The sequence below is a fragment of the Onychostruthus taczanowskii genome, unplaced genomic scaffold (genome assembly GCF_017590055.1).
Source record: "Onychostruthus taczanowskii isolate IOZ18803 unplaced genomic scaffold, ASM1759005v1 scaffold100, whole genome shotgun sequence".
NCBI classification, from domain to species: Eukaryota; Metazoa; Chordata; class Aves; order Passeriformes; family Passeridae; genus Onychostruthus; species Onychostruthus taczanowskii.
The window spans coordinates 52,022-73,460 of record NW_024496527.1 but is presented as its reverse complement, the minus strand read 5'-3'; the positions used below and the strand labels follow the sequence as shown (position 1 = coordinate 73,460).

General features: G+C 44.0%; 1 protein-coding gene across 1 annotated transcript in view; it reads right to left on the bottom strand.

The window, feature by feature from the left end:
• The window catches only part of DDHD1 (DDHD domain containing 1), a 62,403-nt gene that overhangs the window by 22,606 nt on the left and 18,358 nt on the right, over nt 1–21,439 (bottom strand). Inside the window, exons 3-6 of the mRNA XM_041410263.1 lie at nt 13,296–13,424; nt 11,380–11,527; nt 1,047–1,153; nt 639–745 (exon numbers count right to left, since the gene is read on the bottom strand). Coding sequence (XP_041266197.1) covers nt 639–745; nt 1,047–1,153; nt 11,380–11,527; nt 13,296–13,424 — 491 coding nt within the window. The remainder of the gene's footprint in view (nt 1–638; nt 746–1,046; nt 1,154–11,379; nt 11,528–13,295; nt 13,425–21,439) is intronic.

Below are 21,439 nucleotides of genomic sequence, written 5' to 3'. Positions count from 1 at the left end.
CCTGCAAGGCAAGTGCACACAAATGCGTTTCAGACTGGGCACGTTTGCTCGTGCTGCCATCCCATCTGTCCCCAGAAACAGCAGAAATGAAGTGACAAATACCCATGGGTTTTATCAGAGGTAAAAAGAACCTCAGCTCTGTGGGCATCTAGATATGCAGAGATTAAGGAGAACAACATGAACCCCCTTCCCATTTCCCAGCTGTTGATACAGAACCATTTTACACATTTCTGCTCTGAATAAATGCTATGGATTGCACTTTTTGCTGTCTTTGTTCTCCTCTGTTCTTCAGGAGAAGTGAGACAGGTCAGGATAAATCACTACCAACACCTGGGACAGGAATTGCTTCAGCTGCTCCATGTGCTGGGCCTTCCTGCACTATCCAAAAATCCTATATGGATAACTCTGCCAAAACCCTGCTCTGAGAAGGTAGGAAAGGGTATGAAAGTTTGGGAAATAAACAAAAAAACCCCAAACATTTTCTACAATTATCCTTATGACACGCCTAAAAGTGTCAACACCTTTTACAAAGGTTTTCCTCAGCAGGGAGCTTCCCTGACATTCCCAAATCCAGATTTTTTTCAGCCTCTATGCCCTGCTCTAGTGAATTTACATAAAAACCAGTTTTCCACACTGACCTCATCCCTGTAGAGAGGGCTGGTGTAGTACATGATGTCCATGGCACTGCTGTTGAGCATATCCCGCAAACCCCGCACTTTATCCGGAGTTATGGAGTCCACAGTGTCTGGGGAAAATAAAAAAAGGGAATTAAATCACATCCAGGAGAAAGATAAAACAGAACCATGGAATGGTTTGGGTTGGAAGGGACCTTAAAGATCATTCATGGGCAGGGACACCTTCCACTATCCCAGGTTCCTCCAAGCTCCAATGTCCAACCTGGCCTTGGACACTCCCAGGGATGGGAATGTTCAAATTTGTGCAAACCAAACCAAAGAAAAAGCACCAGCAGAGAGCACAGATGAGATTTCTGGGGAGAATTCTGCAGCCTGCAGCTGCTGGAACAGCAGAAGAACAGAGTCCTGTACCTCCATCGAGGGTCAGCTTTGATCTCCACTCCACTGGAAGGAATTCCACGTGTGTTGCAAGGTTGGAAAAATACTTTTCTTCCACTTTTCTTGCTGTATCTCTCATCCTACAACAAAGAAATGAATGTTTTCCTGTACAGACTACTCTTGTAATTCCCTCAATTTTAAGCTTTTATTATCAAATGCTTAAACTACCAGATAATGTAAAAATTCTGTGCATTGCATGCTCAAAAGAGACTGAATGTGTCACAGTATGGGCTTAACATAATCCACCTAAATACAACTCAAAAGTATCTCTCAATTCTGGTGGGTTTGAATGTGGAAGGTAAGGATTAGAAAATTAGAAAAGAATTAGAACATCAGAAAATAGAAAACTGAGAATTTCACCTCTGCTTTGAAATCTGGAATCCACTGTAATCAACCATTTGATCAGTACAGAAGGAAGACAATTCAGTGCTTTTAAACACAAAGAAAACTCTTAAAAACATGGCTTGAAAGAGCAGAATTTCAATTTAATTTGACATACTGCATTAGAAGGCTTGAGAGCTCCAAGGGTGAGAAACAGGATCACTTGTGAGTGTTTTAACTTGCAGGAGCAGATGGAGAGGCTTTTAAAAGACTTTTCATTTTTACAGCACATCTGAACATGAACATTGCTCCACCTCTCTCAAGGGATGAGAAAAACTTAAAATACCTCAACAGGAAAGGATATGAAGGTCAGTGGTTTGGAAAGAAAAAAACCTAACCCCAAAATACTTTCTACAATTATCTCTTCTCCTTTCCCCATTTTTTTCCCCCCAGGAAAAGTTCATTATGCTGCTAAAAGAGCAGATTAATAATGTACCACATTTTTGAGAGAGGCAGTGAAAACACTTTTCCATCAGTGCCACTTATTTTCTGATGAAAGAAAAGAAAAAAAGGGGGAAGAAAAAAAGGGGGAAGAGAAATGAAATAGGGAAAGGGGGAAAGAAAAGTTGGGGAAAGGGGGGGGAAAAGGAGAAAGCAGTAAAAGGGCGAAGAGGAAAAGGAGGAAGGGAAAAGGGGGAAGGGAAAAGGTGGTAAACGAGAAAGTAGGGGGTAGAGGGGAAAGTGAGAAAAAAGGGAAATAAAAAAGGGGGAAGCATAAAAGGGAAAAAAAGCAGGGAAAGGAAAATGGAAGAAGGGAGGAAAAGGGGAAAGTGAGAAAAAAAACGGCGAGTAAAGCGGGGGAAAGAAACAAGAGGGAAGGGGGAAAAAGCAAGGAAAGGAAAAAACGGGGGAAGGAAAAAAGGGGAAAAGTGGGAAAAAAAGGGAAAGGGAGAAAAAAAGGGGGAAGGGAGAAAAAAAAAGGGGGAAAGGGAGGAAAAAAGGGGGAAGGGAGAAAAAAAGGGGGAAAGGGAGGAAAAAAAGGGGGAAAGGGAGGAAAAAAAAAAGCAATGAAGAAGAAGAGAGGGAAGGGAGAAAAAAAGGGGGAAGGGAAGGGAGAAAAAAGGGGAAAGGGAGGGAAAAAAAAGGGGGAAAGGGAGGAAAAAAAAAGGAGGAAAGGGAAGTAGCATCCTGTACATCCTTTTTTCCAAAGCAGGCACTGCAGGCCTGTGCAAACAGCCAGGAAATGCAAGTGCTCAGCATCTCTATTTTTAAAGCCTGGTGTGATTGCACTCCTGATCTCCTGGATTCTTGTCCAAAGAGATGGCAAAGGTTTAAATGAAGCAGAATATCCTTCCCATGATAAAGGAAAAATAAATTCAGCAGGAGGATCTGCTTAAATCAGGGTTGATTTAAGGCTTGAGCTGACCCATCCTTGCCAGGCACAAAACCCTCCCTGCCACCCCCACACACAACAGGACAAGGAAATTCCAGACTGTAAAGAAGATAAAATTCCAGTGAATAGATGAACATTTCTGGAGTCCCTGAGTGAGCAAAATAAAGGAGATTATTGAAAATGCCCACAGCTCCTTGGTATTGCCAAGCCAGCTTCACTTCTCTGCATGAAGGAGGTGGTTTTGGCTGGGATAAAGTTAATTTCCCTCCTGGTAGTTGGTACAGCACAATTTGGATTTAGGATGAGGATAATATTGATATTTTGGTTGTTTTGGTTGTGCTCACCCTAAATCAGGGATTTTTCAGTGTCTCATGCTCTGCCAATAAGGAGCTGCACAAGAATCTGGGGGGGAACATGACCAGACCCAGATTTATTTCTGGAATTTTTTTCCCATTATTATTTTAATTATTAAACAGTTCTCATCTCAACCCATGGGTTTTACCTTTTCCCAGTTCTCCTCCCCATCCCACTGCAGCTGCAGGCTGGGGTTAAAGCTTGACACCAGCAAAGAGGAATTCAGAAACAGTAAAATTTAGGAGGAAATCATCCAAGCAGCAAATTAAAGCTTAATAGATTAATAGAAATATTGTATAAACAAAGCACAAAATTTTATACCACAACAACTACTTGAGGTGAAAGAAATGGTAAATAACCTGGTCCTACTAGAGCAGAAAAAACCATCCACATTATTTCTTATTATGAGTAGAAGCTGGAAATATTTTGGAGGAACAGCTATTAGACATCCCTAAACCTTTAAATACAACAACTACAGAGCTTTTTGCTGTTTGAAAGGGTCCAGTTCTTATTAAAGCTGTTCACAAACTGACGCAGAGAGTTTTTTAAAATATAAGTCAAAGCAAGAAAGAGGAGTTTGGAGAAAATAAAGTGGCCTTGCAATTCTGCCAAACCTTTTGGGAAAAGCTTCAGGTCTCCCCTCCTAAAACCTGTGCTGGCTTTGTGTGCTCATCCAGAACTTTGGAAATGTAAAGTTTGATTTTACTCAGAGGGGGCTCATCTTAGTGAAGTTGAGGTTGTCCAGCTGTGGTCCAGCACAACAGTCCCAAATTTGCAAAATCCCAGAAGGGTTTGATTTGGAAGGGACTTAAAAAATCATCCAGTGCCACCCCCTGCCACGACAGGGACACGTTCCACTGTCCCAGGTTGCTCCAAGCCCTGTCCAGCCTGGCCTGGGACACTGCCAGGGATCCAGGGGCAGCCACAGCAAATCTGGGCACCCTTCAACCTTTCCAATTCCCAATCTCCCATCCATCCCTGCCCTCTGGCAGTGAAGCCATTCCCTGTGTCCTGTCCCTCCATGCCTTGTCCCCAGTCCCTCTCCAGCTCTCCTGGAGCCCCTTCAGGCTCTGAGCTCTCCCTGGAGCCTTCTCTCCTGCTGGAATAATCCTGCCCAAACAGAACCACTCAGCTCCATGAGAAAACCAAACTCCAAACTGTAAGGAAACGTTTGTATTTTTTTCCTCAGACCTCCTTGTGCCTCATCCTGGCACAAGTGCACTAAAGCTCAGTTCCAAGCCATTTTTGTCACCTGTCACCCCACGGGTGTCACAGGCTGTCAGAGCTGCTCTTACCCTCTCATTATCTCCCAGGAATCATTGAAATTCCCAGTGCAACACATCCAGTGGCACTGCACCACAACCCCCACTGATTTTGATCAGCAGTTTGACAGAACCTCTGAAGAAAATTGGGTGTAATTTCCAGGCAATGCAGCTACAGACACGTGCAGACTCCCAGCACACACACCTGCTCATCTGTTCTGCTATAAAGATGAGGTTATTAATTTTTTTCTTCTTCTGGCTCTTCACAATAAATTTCTTTTAAAAATTTTATTAGATAGCAAATCCCTCTACTCGCTTGTTAAATTAACACCAACTGAAGTCATAAATCTTCATTTAAACAGGCAGAGAATTCACCTGATACAAATGCACGTTGAAATACTGACCCCAGAGCAACAATTACTTGAAGCAGTACATTGGAACACAGGGAAACAACTCTAATTTATGGTTTTTCTAAGAAGAAAACCCACTCATGCAGAGATGCAATGCACACCTTAGAAAGAATTCTGACATATTGCTATTTTCCATGCAAGAAGTAATGGCCTGAAAATAGGTACTCTGAGATTCACCATGAATAAAATGTGCCTGGCTGCCTTTCCCTGATTAAAATAATAAATAACAAACCCATATTTTCACAGATATACATCCTTGCTTAAATTGAGGCTATTCCAGAGAGATGTTAACATATTTAGAATTATTACTGCAGGGTTTTTTACAATTTCATGCTACTAGTTCTGTGTAGGATTTACAAACACTCCATTAAAAACAGGGGAGCTGCAAACTGAGTTAGCTTCAGCTACTTCCCAAATTTTGCAGAATGATGCTGATGTTAACAGAGCAAAATGCTGAAAGCTTGAAGAAACTATTAATTTTAATTTCAAGTTATCTTTTCAGACTCTCTTCAGACAGATTATTCATAGGAGAGAAATAGGGAATGGTCTTTAAGCCTTAAAGGTGCCAGCTTCTTACTCTGAACTCCTGATTTCATAAAATCATTGAATTCCAGAATGGTTTGGGTAGGAAGGGACCTTAAAGCTCATCCAGCTCCACCCCTGCCATGGGCAGGGACACCTTCCACTATCCCAAGGTGCTCCAAACCCTGTCCAACCTGGCCTTGGACATTCCAGGGATGGGACAGCCACCTGGGCAACCTCTTCCTGAGTTCCAGGGCCTCACCATCCTCACAGTGAGGAATTTCCTCCTAATATTTCATCTAGACCTTCCCTTTGTGTCAGTTTAAAGCGATAATCCTTTATCCCACCACCCTGATTCCAAGAGACAGAGCTATGGGATGTTCCCTGAAGAAAAAACCACCTCAACTCTGACAATTCCCTGCAAAGCCACGTGGATCCATTCCTGGATTTTGGTCACAGAACTGGGGAATGATGCTCTAAACCATTCCCCAAGTGCTCTCACCCTCCTGGAGCTCCCTCAAAGGGAGGGCAGCACTCACTGCCTCCTTGAGGAAATAATACCACTTGATTGAGGAAATTCAGGGCTGGCTTGGGCTGAGTTTGCTGAGCTGAAGTGAGCAGTGAGAGTGGAGCTGAGAGATGAGGAAATGGGAGGGTGGCTGTTTCCCAAAGCTCAGAAATGCCAACCCCAGCCTCGCTCCGGGCGCGTTTCACACCGCAACTCCAGACTCAGGTCATGCTCTGCCACTGCTGCTCTCTGAAAAACTGCTGTGAAAATTGCTGTGAAAATTGCTGCTCCATGACACACACACAGACTCATCCTGCTCCAGAGGAGAGATGGGAACTCCAGCATGCAAACAAAGCAAGCACGCCCGGGATCCACACTCCATCCTTTTGAAGGATAACTGGATTTTGCACCATCAGAGACACTGAAGATGATTTACTGGCTGTTCACAGGATGCTGGGACAATCCTGGGAGATCCAGGAGCTCCAGACTCTCCTCCAGCACTGCTTTCCAAAGGGCAGGAAGGCTTTGCCCTGCTCTGGCACAGAGCACTGCAGGCACTCCCTGTCCCCTCCCAGCTCACACCACCCATTCCCACCTTCCAGATGGAATCCCACTTTTTTACACCAACTGGAGTGGTCCAGCTTCCAGCTGGGATGGTGTGGGCAGGAAAAGGGCAGAAACAAGGGATGGGGGGGAGGATGGGAATGGGAACAGCCCCGGGATACACCCAAATCCTGAGCAGGCTGCTACAGCTCCTGCCCAACAGGCAGTGTTATTACCATGTGTTAGGCAATAAATACACACAAAACAAGCTGCTCCAAAAGCATTTCATGCCCTAACTGTCACCTTTTACCTCTTGGCCTGAACTTCTCTTGCAAGACAGGCTCAAGTTGAAACCTGCAAGCCAATATTTACCAGCTGGGTGCTTAATTTGGAGTTAAAACCCGCACCAAAGGATGAAAAACAAGCATTTTAGTATGCATTTAATGCAATGCAAGCATTTAAATGGAACACAAAGCTACCAAATACCTGAAGAACTAAAATTAAAGAAAAGATTTTACAGGAAAATCTTCATTTGAGATTCCAGCAGCACACATTAATGCAGTGAAAGGCTTCTGAGAGGCTCTGCCCGGGCTTGCATATCAATAGAAATGTACCAAAATAGCTATTCCAAAGTAATTATCCTAATGATAATCCACAATTAAAATGCTTTCTAATGGGACTTGCAATAAAAATGTAATTGGTGATTAGGCCAAGATGCTGGTGCTTGTGCAGACAGCAATTTTTGGGCTGTGAAGATCAGCACAGACAAATGTGATTTTGGAATCCAAACGGGAGATTCAGACAGAGGCAGAGCCCAGCTTCAGGCTGAGAGCAGCCCAGAAGTGACACAACACTGGAAAAGCACAGGAGAGTCACTTCACTCCTTCCCCAAGCACAGGAGCTAATGAAATTTAGTCCAGCCTAAAGGTCTGAGCCCTGCCTAAGGCAGGTGAAAGGTCTGACCTTCACCTGGGTCAGGGAAAACAACTGGAGCTTTGCAAAGGAGGTTGGGAACATGGATAAGAACATTCCTAGATGGGCAGAGGAGGCCACCAAGGTGATCACAGGGATGGAGCAGCTCTCCTGTGAGGAAGGGCTGGGAGAGCTGGGATTGCTCAGCCTGGAGAGGAGAAGGTTCTGGGGTGACAAATGTGACATAGAAGGGAACTTCAGGAGAGCTGGAGAGGGACTGGGAATGGAAGGACAGGACACAGGGAATGGCTTCCACTGCCAGAGGGCAGGGATGGATGGGAGATTGGGAAGGAATTCTGCCCTGTGAAGGTGGGCAGGCCCTGGCACAGGGTGCCCAGAGCAGCTGTGGCTGCCCCTGGATCCCTGGAAGTGCCCAAGGCCAGGCTGGACAGGGCTTGGAGCATCCTGAGATAGTGGAAGGTGTCCCTGCCCAAGGAATGAGATGGGATTTAAGCACCCTTCCAACCCAAACCATTCCATGGTTCTAAATTATCCTCAGATGTTGGAGTCCTGGGTGCTGAGAATTTCAGAGTTTCTGTGCTGATAGGCTCTGACCCCCAAAAGAACACTGCATTGACCTGAGGCTGTGGAGAAGCTTCCAAAATTAACTGACAGCACTAAAATGATGAGTGTGTAGTTTGAATAGAAGTGTGTAATATCACAAAGTGAAAAGCTTAAAGTTTTAGAATATAATAATATATATAACACAAGACAGAAGTTTTAAGTTTAAAGACAGGAGCTGGTCCTTCTTTACCTTCCTCTTCACCTTCTTCTTCATGGGTTTGGGTGGCAGAACCAACACTCAATATGTGTAACAACATCTCTCCCTCCCATTCACCCACAAATTCAACAAGATCACCACAGATCAACTTCCATGGAAAAAAATACATTCCAAGTAACAATACATGAGTGTGTACAGTAAAAGGAGACATCCCAAAGAGATTTACTTTAAAGCCAACACTCTGCCTTATCACAGACCAAGGAATTCCAGGATTCTGATGGCAGATAAAACCCCTTCCAATTAAATACATCCTGCCACAATACCTTGCTTTGTATTAGGCAGAAATACAGATTATAAAGCCTTCTCCCTTAAAGAACCACCCCTGTGGTACCAACACAGCTCAGAGCTCCTGCTGGGGCAGCTGAATCTCTGTTCCAGCCTGGAGGAGGGACTGTCTCTTCCCAGACAGGCTCCCAGGGAATATCAGTGCTGACAGGAGCAGCTTGTTGCACCAGCTGCTGTGCTACATTTAGATAATAAATGTGTTTAACTACACAGAGAAGAAACAAAATTATGTCACATCCACCACAGACCTGCTCAGCCAAGCATCCCTAAGATGCATCTTTTCCATTTACCTACTCACAGGACACCCTGCAACCACAGCACCCAGCCACTCTAATGAGGAGGCTGAGCTCCAGTCCTTAATGAAATTAGCACGGATAATTTGGAATTTCCCTGGACAAGGGCTCTGTTTTCAGCTCTGCAACCAGCAGGATCTGCCTAATGATGCAGCAGCATCCTGGGAGCTGCACCAGCTTCTTCTCAAGGTGGTAACCTGAGGACAGAATGTGTCAAATGAGCTCTGGTGGGGTCCAGCTGCAGGTTTCCTACTAATAAATGGGCATTTAAAAGGCAAAAAACCCCCAATGACATCTTCTCTCCTTAGTTTTGATTTAAAAGAGTGAACGGTCAAAAAATACTTTTCTTTATTAATTTTCTTTTCCAAAAGGCACCACTGGTGTCCTTAATGGAAAAGCATGTAAAAAACCATCCCAAAAACCAAACAGCACACAAATATCAGGGATGAAGGTGCTAACAGAAAGTGCCAGTATGGCTTGTGAGAGCTTGGCAGACATTCCTTCTGAAATCTCTCCCTGCAACATATGGGATGTTCCTCACTGATAAGTTTTAAGTTGTTATTTAAAAGAAATAAAAAAAAAAAAAAGGAAAAGAAAAAATAAAGATACTTCAATCTAAAATGATGCTTTAATTTGCAAATTTTGAGCAGAATGCACAATTTATACCAATAATTAGCATTTTAAAAGGCTATGCAATGCTGTCTGGTATTTCTTGAGGACATGAGTGAGATTTACTGAAGCACATGAAGTCTTGTGTCCCTTTTTGAGAAAGTATTTCATATGCTGGGCTGCCAATTAGAGCAGGACTTATGGAATGAGCAACTCTGCACCGTGACCTGAGCTGAAGTTAATCCACCCACATAACCCCTGTATCTATGGAAAATGGAGGAGGGAGAAAGATAAAGCAGAAAAAATTGATGATTCCAAGGCTGAAGATTTATTTCTGGTCTGTTAAAAAAGCAGCTTATACTGAGGCTATCAGCATTCCCAGTGTAACTCGTCCCCCAAAAATTGAAGTTTTTCCATTTATTTTGGTGACTAACTTTGAGCCAAGGGCTGTGGATCCTTTTTCTCTCTGCTTTGGACTGCTGGCTCTTAAACAAAGTGAATAACAGAGCAGCGAAGTGGCAGGAAAGGGGGTGGGGAGCTGCAGGGTGGTGCTTTGAGGTGACAAATGACACAAAAGTGACATCAAAAGGTTTACCCTGCCACCCCAGAGGAGGCTGGAGTGGCACAAAGAGCTGTGGGGACACAAGAGGCTGATGACACGATGGCACAGGGCACACAAGCACTGACCTAGAGTGACAAAGAGAGGGTGACAAAGCTCCCACCACAAAATCCCAGCAATCCCAGCTCTTCCCACAGGAGCCACTGGGTTTGTCAGTGTTTCTGTCAGTGCTGAGGGAACCTGGAGCTATTTGGGACACAGCTACTGAACCTCCCAGATCTGTAATTAACACCTTTTTAGCCTCCTGCTCCAGCTAATGAGGGGTTCCTCAGTGCCACCTTGTCCCCCACACAGCTGCCACCAGGACTTGATAATTTTTCTAAGATTCAAAACCATCTTTTCAGGTGCATCAAATCACAGACTGCTTTGGGTTGGAAAGGACTCAAAGCTCATGAAGTTCCAACCCCTGGCATGAAGGAGGATGCCACCCACTAAACCAGGGCTCCAACCTGGCCTTGAACCCTGCCAGGAATGGAGCAGCCACAGCTCTGGGAAACATCATTCCCAAGAGCCATTTGCAAACCAAAAGACATTCAGTGAGGAGATTTCACAGCCTTTTGGGTCACATTTTGTTTTTTAGCCAGCCTCTGTGCACAGAACTCCAGGAGTCCCACAGTAACAGCTTCATTCATGGAGGGCTTCTGTCCTGCTAGGAATGACAACATTCCTGTGTCTCCCCATTCCCCCTCTTTCACAGGATGCAATTTGCACTATTCCAACATCCAGCTCTGAGATTAACTCCAAAATTAACTTTCCCGTACCACTTAATTAAAAATGTTCTGCTCAGTTCCTTCCCAGCTGCTGCACACTGAATTCACCCAGGTACCTCTGAGGAACAACATTCCCCAAATGAGAACTCTCTCCCTGCTCAGCAAAGCCACCAACCACAGGAGCCAGAATCTCACACAGAATCCTTCAGGCTGGAAAAGACTTCCAAGGTCAACGAGTCCAAACCCCACCTTGTCCCCAGCCCAGAGCACTAAGTGCCACCTCAAGGTCAATGAGTCCAATCCCCACCTTGTCCCCAGCCCAGAGCACTAAGTGCCACCTCCTTGGACACCTCCAAGAATGGGGACTCCAAACCTCCCTGGGCAACCAATTCCAATCTTAACAACCCTTTCCATGGAGGAATTCCAGCTGATGTCCAAGCTGAACCTCCCCTGGCACAACTTAAGGCTATGTCCTCTTCACCATTTCCCCAAAAGTCACAAGTGCTGGTGATGAAATCAGAATAAATCTTTGCTCTTCTGGCTCACAGCTGCTCTCCCTAAATCCACACATCCCAATTAACATACAAAAATATTGTACCCACAACACAAAGAATAATGACTCAGGAGAAGAGGAGGAGAAGGAAAACAGGGAAAGATTCAGCCCAAACCAAAGGCTCTGCTGCCACTCACATCAAGGCTGCTTCAAACACTCCAAAGCACTCACATGGCTGTGTTTTTGATGATCCTTCCTTGGTCCATCTTCTGCCCAATGCCATGCACAACAAACACAATGTGGCTGGTCTGGGGTGGCTTGTCTTCCAACGTGGCTTCCTCTACATAGCCTCTGTGTAGCCTTGTGCCACTGCTTGAAGCTGCAGAAAGAACATTATCCCACATCAGTGACGTTCTGCCAGGTGCAGTGCTCTCCTCTGCTGACACAAGCTTGGCTTTTCTCAGGCCAACACGTTGAAAATCAGATTATACAATAAAGAATCATAAAATTAAAGGATTAGCACCTATTTTTAAATATAGGCACTTTTAAAGCCCTGAAAGATTTGAGCAGCCAGGTGATATCAATAGCCACTTCCACTGCAAAGGGAATTAATTTCAGGTATGCTTTGGAGAACAGCTCTTCAGAAAACAGTTGTGTAACTGTGCACCCACTTTTACAGCACAAAACCCTCCTCCTGGGATCTCTCAATAAATGAAATTCCTGCTGTCTCCACCTTACTCCCACAGCATGGAAGGATCATGGAAGTGACCTGCCACATAAGTGATTAAGTGCTGTCACTTTATCCACCCCATTTAAAAGAGCTGGTTGAAAACCTTTAAAATTTATCATTTTTATAGGGAAAACTTGCTTTATTTTGAACTGATCCAACCTGAAACTCCCCCCTTGTTCTCCAGCTCAGTGACCAAACCCAAAATCAATTCTCCAGGGCAAATGTGGGTATTTTCTCCCTGCTGTGCTGACAAACCCATGGGCACAATGTGCCTCCATCCCCCTCTAGTGACACTCAGGGGACCACACCAGGCACCAGCACTGGCCTCAAAAACTGGAACTAACAGCTTATTTTGGTTTTAAAGAGGAGGAAAACACCCCAAACCCACCGAGGGCATTTTTCACCCAAGACAGGTTTTGTTTATGAAGTGACTTTCTCTTTGATACTACTCCCCCACAAATTGTTTAGGATAGATCTCATTATTTATTACACATTATCCCAATGGTGTTCTGGATAAATTACTTCATTTCTTCTGGAACTGAAGCACTGAATGATAGTATTTTTTTAGAAAACATTAATTAAGTGTTCACCCAGGATTCCTGGGGGGTAAGAGGGCATTAATTACAGGGCAGAGGATGCAGAATAAAGTCAGACCTGTGACCTGACCTTGCCTCTTCAAGGAACAAACCAGATGTGCAGGTTCTCGTTCTGGTGTCCTGCACAGGACAAATTCTCATTTTCTAGGGTGGAAATAATCTGCTTTTTCCTTGAGAGAGTCCCCATCTCTTCCAACCATCTCAGTTTTGCTGTCTGACTAGGACTGTTAAATTTAAACAACTCTGAATTTGTACTGGAAATAATTTCTAAATGCCCTTTCCTGTCAGTTCATGCTTCTGTTTCATGAACAGAAAAAAAGGCTGGATGGAGGTGGGGAGAGGGAAGGTATGGTCATGTATTTAAGGAATGCATCACAATGTCTAAGTACCCAGCAGTAAAATAAAGGTTGCAAAAGGAAATTAAATCCTTATATTGTTACAGGAATAATTCCTAATTCACAGTAGCTTCTGGACTCTATCACTGTAATATTTTTATGTATTTGTTATGTAGTGTTATCTGCTGCATCCAAAGCCATCAAAATATGGAATAAAATTAAAATACAATAAATCAAATATGTAATGTAAATAAAATAAAAATTAAAAACATTAACATCCAAATAGAATAAAATTAAAAAATATTCACATCTAGTTACAATGATTTACACAAGCTAAGGACTCTGAATACTCATATAAAGTAAAAAATGCAATGGCTAAAGTGGGCTACTCACATTAAGACCCGAAATATCCTTTTGGAGTTAAAGCAACAAACTTGCAAATGCTGGCATTTACAATATTCTTTACAAAGGCTGGGAAAGATTTACCTTTGGAAAACCCCAATTTTTGTGTGACAGTCCTTGCAATTTTGGATGTTGTGGCATCACTGTACAGATACACTTCATCCACACTGTGCCAGTCCACATGGTTACGGCTCAGCTTTAGACTATGAATAGCTGCAGCAAAAAGGAATAAATAAATTGAATTTAGGTGGGGAAGAGGGGAAAAAAAAACCCCAAAGAGAGAGAAAGAAGGGTGATTTACACACAGGTTAAAATCTAGAGCTCCACTATGCCTAAATTTGTGTTATTTCTTACCTTGAGGAATTTTTACAGCTGGGTTTAACCTGAGCAGGACAAGCAGCAGTTTGAAGACCACCCGTGAGGACACTTCACAAAATTCCCCTCCCACCCTCATTTTGGGGTGGGAAGTACCCAAAATATTCTTTTAATAAGGGCAGGGTAATGGATCCTGAAACACCAGAGGTGGGTGTGATGAGCAGGTGGCTGCCCCGGGTATTTTCATCATTAAAAAGTGGAATTTCAGCCCTCTCTCCCACGAGAGCTGCTCTGCTCTAACCCAGAGGCTCCCCTTGCATTTCTCCCCTTTCAGAAACATCTCAGAGCTGGAAATGCAGCTCAATGAGCCCCTGAATGAGGAATTTCTGGCACAGAACAGAATGTAGCTCTTTGAAAAGCCACTAAGAGCTCTGGTGGTTGGGTTTTTTTTCTGTGCACTGATTGTGTTTTTCCAGATTTGGAACTGATTGAGCTCGGAGCCCGACCTCATGACACACAGCCTGTCAGGATTAAACAACAGCCACGTTGTGATGCAGATCAGAATCATCTCGGGCTTGGAGCTTGCAGGAGCCAAGCAGCGCCACAGCTGAGTTACAATAATTTGGATTTCACCAAAATTTGCTGCCGAGGTCTTGTCAAACATGGGGTGCAGAGCTGACAACAGCAATAGCCCTGTGACCAAAGAAATGGTGATTTATCTGTCACTGCTCTTGCTGGGAAGTCCAAAGCCATGGGAAACACCCAGAGGGGCTGTTTTGGGATTGTTTTTTCCACAGCAAGCAGAGCTCTAACCTGTCTCCTCCTTGAATCACCCAAATGAATTGTTTATACTCTTCTAAAAACATTCTGAGAAAGGCTGAGCCATCACAATTCCCAATTTTAACTCTGCTACAGCACAAACCAGCCAGGCTCAGCCAGATGTTGTGACCTTTCTCCAGCCATATTTTTTGTTTCTTTGCCAAAGCAGCCAGACTTGAGACAGACTGATGAAAAACTGAACGAGATCTGTAAGGAACAGGGGGATTAAGAGAGGATTAGCCCTTGTGCTGTGGTAAACAACTGATTCACCAAAAGAACTGGAATTACATCCTTGTTTTACACTGGCAGAGCAGGAAGAGGAAAGAAATAAGCCTGACTTTGAAGAGCAGAGAAGGTGTGTCCAGGAGGTTTTCAAGAATTGTTCCACCTGCATTCTGCAAAATCCCTCTGAGAGTATGATCCTGGGGAAGCTGGCAGAGGAGGGGTGGAAGTTTGATGCCTTTGGAGGGTGCTGTGTTCAACATCCAAAAAAAAAAAGAAGAGGAAAAGATGTGGTTGAATCTCTTATTACCACAGGAAAAAAAGCAGTTTGTGGTGGAGTGAGCCTCAAATTCCTTCTGGAATCAAGTCCAGCCCCTATATTGGAAGGAACATAAAGGAACAAGTAGCTTTTCCCTACCCTGCATCAATTATTCCCACTTGGGAAGAACAAATTCCTCACTTTTATGCTGTTCATGGACGTGGAAGGAACACCAACATCAACAACAAGATGTGGAAGCACCAAAGCACTTCAAATGAAGTTGAGCAGGGCCAAGTGTGAGGTTCTGCACCTGGGCCAGAGCAATCCCAAGCACAAATTCAGGCTGGAGGGAGAATGGACTGAGAGCAGCCCTGAGGAGGATTTGGGGGTGCTGGTGGATGAGAAGATCAGCCACCTGTGTCTGCAGGGCAAATGTGCCCTGGGCTGCATCCAAAGAAATGCCACCAGCAGAGAGCTCAGTCTGGAGAAGAAAAGGAACCAGGGAGAGCTCAGAGCTGTTGGAACCTGGGAATTGCTGAGAATTCCAGACTTTCTGTGCTGACAGGCTCTGACTCACCAGCAGAGAGCTGGGGCTGCTCAGTCTGGAGAAGAAAAGGAACCAGGGAGAGCTCAGAGCTGTTGGAACCTGGGAATTGCTGAGAATTTCAGCGTTTCTGTGCTGCCAGGCTCTGACCCCCAAGAGAACACTGCACTGACCTGAGGCCATGGAGAAGCTTCCAAAATGGAATGGCAGAACTGGGATTGTGGGTGTGGAGTTTGGATGGAAGTGTGTGATATCACAGGGTGGAAAACTCACAGTTTAAGGGTTTAGAATACAGTAACAAGTATAAAACAAGATAGAAGTCTTAGGGTGGTAGCTGCTCCTTCTTCTTCACGGGTTTGGGTGGTTTTGTATAATTGGATAAAAAAGTCCCCATTGCAGGCAGGGATGGTTGGTTATTGGGTTAAAAGTGAAAATAATTGAGGTGTCATTTCTTAATTGGACAGTTTATCCCTAAAAGGCCTTGTAGAGAGAGAGATGGGGCTCCATTTTTAGTTTGTTAGAGTGAAGTGCTGGAGAACTCAGGGTTTGTGAGACTGTGACAGAGATAAGAACTGATAAACATCTGAGTCCCAACAAGAAATACCATCTTGAGCATTTAATGCCAACCCTGGAGAAAAAAAGAAGATAAAACTCGACACAGAGCCCCTTGCAGGGCCTAAAGGGGCTCTCAGACAGCTGGAGAGGGACTGGGGACAAGGCATGGAGGGACAGGACACAGGGAATGGCTTTTAACTGGAAAATGGTAGATGGAGGTTGGATATTGGGCAGAAATTCTGCCCTGTGAGGGTGGGCAGGCCCTGGCACAGGGTGCCCAGGGAAGCTGTGGCTGCCCCTGGATCCCTGGCAGTGCCCAAGGCCAGGCTGGGCAGGGCTTGGAGCAGCCTGGGACAGGGGAAGGTGTCCCTGCCATGGCAGGGTGGAACTGGATGAGCTTTAAGGTCCCTTCCAAACCAAACCATTCTGAGATTCTAGGGAATATTCAGCAGCATTTCTCTGCATATTTAGGAGCATTTTCAAAAGACATCCTTAAAAATTTGGTGTACTGTTAACAAAACAGCACCTGAAAGTGGCAGTGACCTTCAGCAGGACCAAACCTGCTCAAGCTCAGATGAATTTCTTACAGCACCTGATCTAGAATTCTTCATTTCTACACAGACACAGAACAAAATGAAACAAAAAATTCATGTGTTGGTCCTTGCCTCCCAATTTTCCTTTAGCCACAAAATATCAGGAGTTTTTTAGGTAAGTGGCAGGATCCAGAAGAGGGATATGGACAAAGCTTTCCAGAAAATCTAACAATTTGCCAGTAAGGTGATACATTTTGCAATTTTAATTGACATATTTACATTCATTTTGGTTCTCTCAGTAAGTTTTGCTTACCAACACATTCTGTGCTTTCCTTTGGAGCATTTTTTGCCTTTTCTTTCTTTTGCCAAAAAATCTTTGGTAAGATTCTTGTCTCAATTTTTTAATTTCTATAAACCCTGTGATGTCTGTTCATCCTCAAAGCCTGGATGAGAAGTCCACAAACTTTTTGCCTCAGGCTGGACAGGGCTTGGAGCAACCTGGACTTGTGGGAGGTGTCCCTGCCCATGGCAGGAGGCTGGAATGAGATGGGCTTTAAGGCCCCTAAATATTTCTGGGATTTGATTCTGCGATTATTTGACAGTGAAGATATTATTAAAACCCTTGAGAGTTCAATCAAAAAGAGCTTCTGCTGCTGACAGCCCCAGGGGGTGTTAATAGTGAGACAGGGAACACAAAAATGTGTCTTTGGGGAGGATTTGACAGCAGTCTGAAAAGAAACAGCCTAAAAAAAAAAAAAAAAAACAAAATAAAATATTCCAAGTGTGCTTTCGAAGGCATGGGATTTTACAGACTGACACTGCTGGCTTGAAGCTGAGCCTGAGGAAGGGAAAGTGATGTTTCCTGAGGATGAGGAGAGGGCAGGACTGGCATTGTCTGTGCAGAAGGACTGTCCTGGGGGCAGCTGGGGGTGTCACCAGGGAGCCACCAGGGCATGTCACAGCCTGGCTGAGAATTCAGCAGCAGAATTCAGAGGCAGCAGGACAGGCACAGGGGAATCTCTTCATGCTCATCCCTCTGCATCCTCCAGGAGCACAAATCCCACACCTGAGGGGTCTCCCCAGGGCAGCAGGCTGGGATGGTGCTGAGATTCACTGAGATCTGACTGTCCAGGACATCTCTGCCATAAATCCACAGGGACAGAAAACTCCTCTGGACCTGACTTCTCGTGGATTTGTTCCCAGGTGTCACTTCCCTGACAGTGACATCATTCCCACAGACATCCCCCTGTAGGTGCCTCTTCCCCAGATGAAAAAAAGCCCTGCAGAAAACCCCTGCACACTTTTCTGGAGAAGAGAAGGCTCTGGTGAGACCTGGCAGCAGCCTCCCAAAACTTGGAGGAGGATTTTAAAAGAGGGAGGACAACTTTTTACATGGGGAGATAGAGAGAGGACAAGAGGGAAGGTTTTCAACTAAAGGAAGAGAGATTTAGACTAGATTTAAGGAAGAAATTCCTTACTGAGGGTGGTGAGGCTCTGAGGTTGCCCAGAGAAGCTGTGGCTGCCCCTGGATCCCTGGAAGTGTCCAAGGCCAGGCTGGATGGGGATTGGAGCAGCCTGGGATAGTGGAAAGTGTGGAATGAGACGGGATTTAAGGTCCCTTCCAGCCCAAGCCCTTCTGGGATTTTAGTTAGGGATTAAAGGCCAAGTCCTTGGAGATGAGGCCAAATTTTGGGTTCTTTTGTAGCCAGAACTCAGAAATGAAACATTTCAGTTAGGGATTAAAGGCCAAGGACGGAGATGAGGCCAAATTTTGGGTTCTTTTGTAGCCAGAACTCAGAAATGAAACATTTCTCAGGAACACCAACCAAGGCAGACTCCTACAGTGTGAGCATGTGAAAAGCTCAGCCCTGCTGGAGATGGAAGATGGGATCAAGAAAGGATTTCTTTCAGCTGAAGAAATCAGTGGTTGCTATCACACCAACTCCAGTTTCACCAAGAGAGATGAACCCTGAGGGAAAAAAATCCCCCTAAAAAGTTGAAATCTGAAAAATGAACCACAAAACACAGAAGAGATATTACTAAAACCTTGCAGAACCCGATCTCAATGAGGCTTTTGACTCATCTTGAGTCCAAGAACTGGAGAATAACCGAGGAGCAGAAACCCTGCACTGTGTTTGCTCACGGCAGGGATGTGCACGTGGAAACATCCTCCCATCCTGAGGAGCTGAGCACCTCCTGGGGCCACAATTAAACACCTTTTTTAGCCAAATACCTGCTTCTCTACTCGATGCTTTCATCCAGCTGCCAAGAGCAAAGCACGGGCTGGATCTTTCCTCCCCAGAGTCTGACGGTTCCCAAGTCAAAATCAATCCAAGGAAAAGCATCTTTGAAGTGCTCAGGGCTGACACTGCCTCCAAGGACAAAGGCACTGTCACTCCAGCCAGGATAGAGACCAGAGGAGGGAAACAGACTGTCTCAAAACCTCTCCTGCATTCCTTTTTTTTGTTTTTCCTCAAGGATTTTTAAATTAATCTGTCTTGCAGGCAGCAGGTGCCACACAAAAGCCTGACACATGGTACAGGGAGCTGAGAACATAATTTGGCTGCTGTTGTTCCTTCTGAAATGAATCTCAGGTTCTGCTACATAAACCTGTAGATTTCAAAACCTTTTCTTATTTATTTTTTTTAAAGAGCCATTAAAAACACCATTGCTCTTAATTAAAAATGTCTCACATTGCTGTAATTTTTACATTGCACTTCACCACCTCTCAATTCATCACTGTCACTATTTGTCACACAACCACCTAATTTCAATTTTTTTTTTTTAATTTGAGCACATTCATTACCACAACTGAGCACGATTTGAGGGGAAAAAAAATGCACAACATAATTTTAGAATTCCAATTTATAAAAGAAAAGGCAGAAGTCTTTCCTTATTGCTTGAATTACACTGATTCACCTTTAATAGACTTGGGTTCCTTGTGTGAGAAGAGGCAGGAAAAAATTTACTGAAAAACATTTTCATTTCTGGCATTTTCCATTTGGAAGAAATCACATTAAAATAATTAAAGAAAGTCAAAAGACAAACATTTATGCATGTCAAAATAAATTCTCAGAGTTCACAACATCCCCAGGAGCTACAAGAACACAAGGCATGACAAGAACAACTCCAAACCTATGTGAATTTACATTTTAAATGAAAGGTTTTAGAAGCCAGTGAAAGTTTAATCACTCCTGGCTTTAGAGGTGGCAGGGAGAACCCAGTGACAAGAACTTTGGAGCCTTCTGCAATCATTAATGGCTCCTGTAAGATCTCCCCCCACTTTCTGAAATAAATTTGCAGGACATCAGCTGCTGAAAAGGTCAGGGCTGTTTTCTGCAGCTCAGCAGCCTTTAGCTACAATCCACACAGATTCCCCTTTTCCAGCCCATAGCCAGGGACTCATTTCATTCCAAAGCTGCAGCAAAAATGAATTGTAACTTAAAATTAAAGGTTATTATCCAAAAGAAAGCAGCAAACAAAACTTTATCTGGAAGGAACGGAGGTTCCTTCTCTGAGAGAATTAATCTCATCCCAGGCCTGCTGCAATCCTAAAAAAAGTCCCTTTTGTTTTATTGAAAAAGCCAAATCACACCAAAGAGTGCAAGAAACAAATGCCCTCAGTTTTCATCAGCCACAAACAATTCTAGTAAGAATTACTGCATGACACTATGAGCATCTACTTTTCTCTAGGACTCACAACACTTCTACTTTTCCTCTAAGCTTTAGGATGCTTTTTCCTTCCCCTTGGAAAGAAATGGCATGGACACAGCTCAAAAAACTGAAGCATGTAAATCTAACATTTAACTGAGACAAGCAAACTGGAATTTAAAGCTTCCTAAGCCAGGAGCACTACGCAAAAATTAAAAAAAAAACAAAACAAAAAAGAAATCTCCAATTACTGTACCTTGGGAATGCTTTCTCTTAAGACATGCAGCATCTGATTTCTCCTTATATCCTCTCCATTTGAACAAAGAAGGGAGGGAGAAGGGAGGGAGGTAGTAGAGAACTAAAAGTAAAAACACTGAGCTTCAAAGTAAAATTTTTAAAAGGGGTGTCATTTTTTTTTTTCATTAGTATCACCATTTTTAGGAAAAAAAAAAGAAAGAAAGAAGTCACATTTTCTAGAAAGAACTAAAATGTATATATTAAAAAAAAAAAAAAAAAAAAAAAAACCAACAGATTTTGTAGCAGAAGTGTGAGGTCCCAAATTCAATTTTTTCACTCTTCACAACCAGTTATGACATCACAAGAGAGCTAAAGGCATCAGTAAGAGGCACTGGGACATGGTGCCACCAGAGTCACCTAAAGCATCATCTACTCCTTGGTACAGGGTGGAACACACTGACCCTGACTAAATGTACACTAAAAACCTTCATTTTAAGCACAGCTCTGGGGTTTTTTCCTCACAAAGGGTGTAAGAGGATGGTTAAAAGTTAGATTAAACAAAATCTCCTGCTCCTGCCCTGTTCTGCAAGGTCTCAGCAGTCCCTGATCCAGCAGTTAGTGACATTCCACACTGGTGTCACCTGCCCCAGGTATCCCAAGAGCTCTCAGCACAGGTAAAAATGAAATGTATTTATTGTTGCACATCACTTCTCTGGGGGGGAGGAAAATCAGGCTCAGAGCTACAGCACTGGGGATTCCACAGAATAATTTAATTTGCAATATTGTACTGGCTTTTTGCTTCCCTCAGGAAGAATCAACACAGGAAACTCAAGGAAAGTAGAAGAAAAATTGCTTTTCATGGTGAGGGTGGTAAAATACTGAACAGGCTGCTCAGAGAGGTTGTGGAGTGTGTTGTTGGAGATACTGAAAATCCCACAGGAAACATCCTGAGCGAGCTGCTCTCATCAGATCCACGGCTCTGAGCAGGGAGGTTGGATTTGAGCATCCCCAGAGATCCCTCCTGACCTGCACAAGTCTCCAATTCTGTTAACAGAACTTTCCCATCTAAATGTTAACTTAGCTGTGCCAGAAA